Below are 7,039 nucleotides of genomic sequence, written 5' to 3' on the forward strand. Positions count from 1 at the left end.
ACCTGAGGTAACGTAATGCCGCAACTCGCAGTGCACACGAGTCAGCTGCAGCACCAACCTCTCACCTCTCCTTGGGCTCCTCCTCCCAGGAAGCCAGTTTGCAGAACCAGGCTCACGCCGTCCCACGTCAGGGGCTGAATCACCCCTCTGGCGTTCCTGTCGGACAGGTTATACACGTCCTCTGAAGCGACGTACCTATTAAATGCCTGCTGGTTTAACACTGTACCTGTGATCTCAACTCAGTCCCACACCCTGGTTAGACAGACAGGAGAAAGGAATCAAATTTCCCTGAGGGGTGGCCTCTACATGAAGGAAAGAAAACTATAGTCGAAGTAGCTCATACAAAGGCAATTTATTAACAGAAAACAGAAATTTGAGGAGTCCTGTTCACAGACGGCGACCACGGCGACCCCCCTTCCTGCGGGTGCTGTCGGAGGGGATGGGGGTGACATCCTCTGTGGGAAGGAAGAGAAAAAACATCATTGACTGGAAGGAGGAAGGTGGGAAGGTGTCCAGGCCTCCCTAGGCTAGCAGTGCAGTGGATGAGCTGGTCCCCGAGTGAGTCCTCAGGATGTAACAGATGGACATGGAGCTGCAACCCCCCCCCCCCCGCTGCTGCCTCAAAACTTTCGATGTGTTTGAACTCACTTTCCAGAAGGGAAACTGAGGCTCAGAGAGGGTAAGCAACTTGCACAGGATGTCAGAGGCAGGCAACAAATCCAGGTGTGTGACACCTAGCCCAGAGTCTAGTAGAAAAGTCCTCCTGAACAGTGTAACTGAAGACTATCTCCTTTTCAATAGGTAAAAGGAGGCTGAAAACACTCTGGGAAAAAAAAATCTTAAAATAGGATTGGACCATCAGACCGAAGAATCAGTGTATGTTGCCACCAAGTACACAGAAACAATAGAAAAGGGCTAAGACCTGTGACTACACAAATGTAGGGAACTTGCTTAATTCTCAACCATGGGAGTTGCAGCCCCACCTCCATTCATTGTCACAATGACTGGCATTCCACTCTGACAGTTACAGGCATACCCCCAAGACATTGCAGGCTCGATTCCAGACCACTGCAACAGTGAGTCACAAATTTGGGGGTTTTTCTAGTGCTTATGCAGTTGTTTAAACTATAGTCTCTTAAACGTGCAACAACCTTACCTAAAAGAACAATGCACATACACCTCAATTAAAAAATACATTATTGCTTAAAAAAATGCTAACCACCGAGAACATTAGAAAAATAATGGTGCTGGTATTAGATTTGCTCGATATACAGGGTTGCCACAAACCTTCAATTTGTGAAAATTCACCTCTTAGTTCCACCTGCCACTGTCAGGAAGAGGTGCAGAAGTGACACGGTACTGACCAAATGCAGAAAGGAAGGACTTTCACATCACAGTGACAGGGGTGTCCAGATTTTGTCACATAGTGCGGCACAGCCTGCATTAACTAACCTAACTGCCGACAGTCACCAGATCAGGCCCTATATCCATTTGGCACACACACCACATGCTTTCTAGGGTCAATGCTTCAAAGCTAATTCAAGCATCAGCTAGAGGAGGGCACTTACCAATCCGTCCGATCTTCATTCCCGAGCGGGCAAGGGCTCTGAGCGCTGACTGGGCCCCTGGTCCAGGAGTCTTGGTCCTAGGAAATGAAGGTCTAGTTATTACAGGCTGCAAGCTCTCACAAGCCTCTAGTTCAGTGATGTGCACTTTCCGTAAAGGGCCGGACAGTAAATGTTTTAGGTTTAGCAGGTCACTTATGGTTTATGTAGTTTTGTCACATACTTTTTAAAAATGTAAAAATTATTCAGTCCACAGACCACACAAAAATAAGCAACAGGCCACATTATAGCCACGGGTCAGTTTGCACCCTGCTCTGCCTACAGCCTGTTTAAGCACTGCCCTTCCAGCCACATGTTATGATTCTAAATCTTCTTTGATGATTTGTCCATTTCCAACTGCTCCACCCACCCAAGACACTACCATTTCTCCACTGGACCAGCTTAATTTCTTATCTGGTCTGTTCCTCACAGAACAGTCAACTTAAAACAAACACACACCCCCAATCCCACCAAGTCATTACTATTAAACAGTATTTATACCCCGCCCCCGGTCCAAATTCTTACCTACCAGATCCTTCATGACCTAACAGGACCTCGTTCCCGCCTATCTCTCTGATCACACCCCATGCCACTCTTCCCTCAGATGTGCCAAGTTCATTCCCTTCTTAGGACCTTTTCTTTGCAGTTGTTTCTGGTTGGAAGACTCTCCTCATCCTTCCTTCACTGGACTGACTGCTGGCACATTTAGGTCTTATGTTTAAATTACACTTTATCATCAATCCACCCGTGACACTGTATTTTCACTTCCCAGCACTTGTTGCAAACAAGCTCTCCTGTTCAAAGTCTCCAAAAGCCTAGGTGCCACACAAGAGGGCAGAGGCTGTCTTTACTTTCCCCCCATCACCCTTTTCTAGTACCCAGAACACAAGAGCCTGGTGTGCAATGAATGCTTAATAAACATAGTAAGTTGCTTGGGGGAGGGAGACTATAGAAACCAATTATTAATTACGTACGTAGCTAAGATATGCTGTACAAAGTCAGAAAAGAAAAACTAAGCCTCAAATTAAGATGCTCTGGCAGCCAAACCCAGTCATCTTACAACCTAGCCCCAGCCTTACCTACCTATTTCCTCCCGTGGCCCGGAGTTTGATGTGGAGAGCAGTGATGCCCAGCTCCTTGCACCTCTGGGCTACATCCTGGGCAGCCAACATGGCAGCATATGGAGAAGACTCATCTCGGTCTGCCTTTACCTTCATCCCACCAGTTACACGGCAGATGGTTTCCCTGGGGACCAAAGCACAGGGTCATTTCTTTTCCATCTAACAAGGACTCAGAGTACATATCCTGCCTTAATGAGTAAAGAGATCTGCAGCTCTGGTATGACAGAGGATGAAAATCAACTGGAACATGCATCCTGGTCTCTGACAAGACTGCCACAGGCTCTGCCTTCATGGGTTTCAGTCTACTGGGGTTCAAAGGCATAAGATAGCTCAACTCTGTATTAACACTTTATGGTTAGTTCCTTTTGCATTAATTTCTCCCAATTACTCTGTGAGGTAGGCACTATTATCGTAATTTACATCTGCAGAAAACAAAACTTAAACTAAGTGACATCACACAAATCACAAAAACTTGCTAATGGCAGCCCGAACCTGTACCTAGGGCTAACGTCCAGCCCACCATCGCCTCTACAAAGTACCAAGACACAGGACTCAATAATCACCACCCTGACAGGCCAGAAGGGCACAGAACATCTCTTGTAACTCCAGTGCCTAGGAAATTAGTCATCTGTGGACTAAGCAACCAAGCACATTTCACCTGAACATTCTTTTTAATTCTTTCAAGAAAACCCCTTAAACTACCACCCTGTTCCAGGACCATTTCTTCCCCCACACCCTTTGCTTAGTTGGGTCCTGCACCTCTCCACCCAGATACTCACTTGCCAGAAAGATCGGTGACATGTACGAAAGTGTCATTAAAGGATGCAAAGATGTGGCAGACACCAAATACATTTTCTCCTTCAGCTACCTGAGGTCCGAGGCTGATGACCTGTTCTTCCTTTTTTTCCTTCCCCTTGCGAGGTGCCATTTCTAAAAGAAAAATTTAAAACATCACAAAGTTTACAAAGGGTTTCCAGAAACCCTTTTCCCTGGCTATTAAAGAAAACCCCAAGGATTAGCAGCCATTTGGTCCTGTCCAAAATGCCCATGGAGACATTTGGTTTTGTCAAAAAACAAATCCAAGCTTAGAAAACGTCCCTGGGTTCAAATAGCCCATAACGTTTATACTTTTGCTTTACAAGATTATTAAAAAACAAAACAAAACAAAACAAAACCCACCATCCTGTTTTACTGGTCCAGTTAATTGTACTGTGGCTGCATTACCAATAACCCTTCTTACCTAACTAGCCTAGGTGGTCAATGGCACGTGATCAAGGACCCTTCGGCAGAGACCAAATGTCCTGCAAAGGATCCGGAGAAGAGCCCAGGACACGCACGAACACTCCCGCAAACAGGATTCGCAGGTGGGTCTTATTGGAAAACACCCGCCGCGGCCCCTCCCAACAGGCCTGCGTTCCACCCCCTTCTCTGCTTTCAGGGGCAACAGTCGCGTGGCAGGACTCAGCGAACACTGATGTGCCTGGCGTCCCTACACCCAATGTCTGGCTTGGAGGCCGGCCCTGAGCGCCCAGAACTTGCAACGTACCCGGCTTTGCAATCGCCCAGATTTAAGAAACACGGAACTGTTTTCCCTGCCTTCCCTCCTTGAATCCACACTACCACCCCACGAAATCGGCGCCATAATTATACTTAATTTTCCAAACGAGGAAACTAGAGATTAGGCGCCGGGTTGCGACCGCCCAGGAAGAAACTGACGGGATAGAGGCGGGAGCCCACGTTAGACTAGGATACCGATCCTTACCAACAACACCGCCCCACTTAAACGTAGCGGTGGTCGTAGCGCAGGGCCAAGGCCTTTAAAGCTAGACCCTCACTCACCCCCACTTTACAGGCTCCTTCCTGAAGCAAGGAGGCCGCCTCCCGAGACAAGGCGAAAAATTGCGTATGGGGTCGACTGGCCGCGCTTCTCTCGCCCAGCACCTGGCTCAACTTCCACGGAAAGACCTCAGACCCGCGCCCCCAGCTCCGCTGGACCCCTTTGCCGCAGGATGCCCCCCGATTGTCCTCGCCCAGCACTCCTACCTGCGTGTCTTCTCCAGACTCCGCCACCGGAAAGAGAGAGGAAGGGCGGGACGATGGGTCACGTTGCGTACCCGGAAGTGTACGTCTGAGGTCACGGGGCGAGGCCTCACGGAAAACACTGGCTTTAGCGTTTCCAAGGAGATTAAGCCTCGCTCTCGAAAAGACTCTTTTACTTAAGGGAGCGCCAAAGATGGCAAGGGCCTGGGTGTCGCACCGAGCGGGTCGGCCTCTGAGATTGCACCAAGCAGCTTCATCTATGTTCTAAGATGACGGCTGCCGAGGCTAGAAGGACTTCCGCCAGTTTGACCCCAGGCCTGGTCAGCCTGGAAGCAACAGCGCACCTCGTGGCGCGGAGGGGAACAACAACAACAAAGAAACAAAAGTTAGGCCTACTAGGTATGTACTAGGGAAAATAAGAACAAATTACTCAGTATTTGTTATATACCAACTTGGGCTAAGCAATATGCATTGCTTCATTTAATCCTTACAGCATGATCAAATAGATACTGTTTTGATTTCCCATTTACAGATGAGGAATTTTAACTGCGATCATACATTTGTGGCCAATTTGGAATTCTGACTTCAAAGCTTATAGGTTTAATAGCTACTTCTATATATCGATCTAATAACAATATTGGAGGACCTTGAGACATTGGGAGAATGTATAGATAGAGATATGGGGGAAGGGCCAAAAAGTAGGTTATATCTGTGTGTGTGTATGTGTCTATGTATTTATGTATAGGTGCATATATATACCTACACATGTACGTAAAACCCATGAATATATATATATATATATATATATATATACACACACACACATACCAGGGTGCCAAAAAGTGTATACACATGACTTGTATTCCTCTTTTGTTATCAGTATATATTGAGTATTACAATTTTAATACAGTTTTTTCCTTTCTTTTTTTTACCCCCTTTTCTTCCACCTCCACCTGCTCATGACAGCCCAATTCCAGGGAGAGCTGTTGTTCACAGTCTTAGATGTAGGGGGTGCAGCTCACTGGCACACACAGAGGGTGCCAAATCTATATATTATATATATGTAATTTTTTGAACAAAATGAGCAATTATGCAGAATCGCATATAGCCCTTTGTGCATTGGAATTGATGCCACTGAACAACCTGAGTTTAATTTAAGGAAGAACTTCTTAAAACTGTAGTGCCCCCTTTCCCCTTCGCAAAATAAATTAATTATAGAAAAACCCATAAAATAGAAACATGCAGAATGGAGAACAAAAAAGAGAAAAGAAATGACATTTTTACCCACAGCTGTTACCACCTCAGTGTATGTCCTTCTCCAATATCAGCATATACTTACAGAAGAGGCACTTCTTTTTCTTTTTAATGTTTTTTAACTTTTATTTATTTAAGTGTGTTTTTCCAGGACCCATCAGCTCCAAGTCAAGTAGTTGTCTCAATCTATTTCTGGAGGGTGCAGCTCACAGTGGCCCATGTGGGGATCGAACCTGCAACCTTGTTGTTAAGGGCGCCGGGCTCTAACCAACGGAGCTAACCGGCCGCCCCCCAAGGCACTTCTTTCTTTAAGAAAATAAAATAATCTTAACAATATTTTTCCTTGATGGTTAAAAAAACCATGCTCATTATTAACAATTCACACAACACAGAGAAATATGTAGAAAAAAGTAAAAATCATCCCTAAATTCTTTCTTCTAGAGGTACTACCATTATCAAATTGAAACATCATTCCGGACATAACTTTCTGTACTTATATGTATACCATATCTTTAGTATATAATATACAATCTTATGTAGATGAAATTGTATTCTGTACCTCCCTTGGTAACTTTGTTTTTCCCATAACAACTAGTGAAACCTACATTTTTTACAAATATTTTAAGTTTTAGTTATTATTTTGAATATTAAATGCATTCGCAAAAATAAAAAGTTACAGTTACCAAAAAGTATACACACAAAAAACCCTCCTCCTCTCACTTCTGTCCTTAGCAACCCAATCCTCTGCCTTGCAAACAACCAGAATACCTGTATTGCATCATTTTCACTACGATTTGATATTCTTTTGCGTAGCTGTACCAGTATTTATTTAACCAGTTCTATATTGTTGGACATTTTGGTTATTTCCAGAATTTGCAAATATAAACAAAACTCTCAAGAACACATTTGTGCTATTTCCTTCTGGCAGGGTAAACTGCCAGAAGTCAAAAGGAACAGGTATTTTATGTACTGATATGTGTTGCTAAACTGCCCTCCAGAAAGTGCACGTCAATTTTCACT

General features: G+C 44.9%; 1 protein-coding gene across 2 annotated transcripts; it reads right to left on the reverse strand.

Annotated features, from left to right (window-relative positions):
- Nucleotides 1–333: 333 nt before the first annotated feature.
- RPS14 (ribosomal protein S14) lies at nt 334–5,024 on the reverse strand. Of its 2 annotated transcripts, none has more exons than XM_019734426.2 (5): nt 4,769–5,024; nt 3,505–3,655; nt 2,688–2,849; nt 1,569–1,645; nt 334–455 (listed from the first exon to the last, which is right to left on the reverse strand). In XM_019734426.2, exons 2-5 carry the CDS (start codon nt 3,651–3,653, stop codon nt 388–390), a joined length of 456 nt encoding a protein of 151 aa, XP_019589985.1. In that variant the 5' UTR covers nt 3,654–3,655; nt 4,769–5,024; the 3' UTR covers nt 334–387. The 2 variants fall into 2 exon arrangements, with proteins under 2 accessions (XP_019589985.1, XP_019589986.1); XM_019734427.2 differs by having other exon boundaries at nt 4,565–4,777.
- Between the last annotated feature and the right edge of the window lie 2,015 nt (nt 5,025–7,039).

This window comes from Rhinolophus sinicus, linkage group LG10 (genome assembly GCF_036562045.2).
Source record: "Rhinolophus sinicus isolate RSC01 linkage group LG10, ASM3656204v1, whole genome shotgun sequence".
NCBI lineage: Eukaryota > Metazoa > Chordata > Mammalia > Chiroptera > Rhinolophidae > Rhinolophus > Rhinolophus sinicus.

Excerpts from the sequence above, each read along its gene's own strand:
- RPS14 (XM_019734426.2), bottom strand. The coding sequence starts at position 3,653 with ATGGCACCTCGCAAGGGGAAGGAAAAAAAGGAAGAACAGGTCATCAGC. Across the intron at positions 2,850-3,504 it reads GTCACCGATCTTTCTGGCAA|GGAAACCATCTGCCGTGTAA; the intron begins GTGAGTATCTGG and ends TTTGGTCCCCAG. Across the intron at positions 456-1,568 it reads AATGAAGATCGGACGGATTG|AGGATGTCACCCCCATCCCC; the intron begins GTAAGTGCCCTC and ends TCCTTCCCACAG.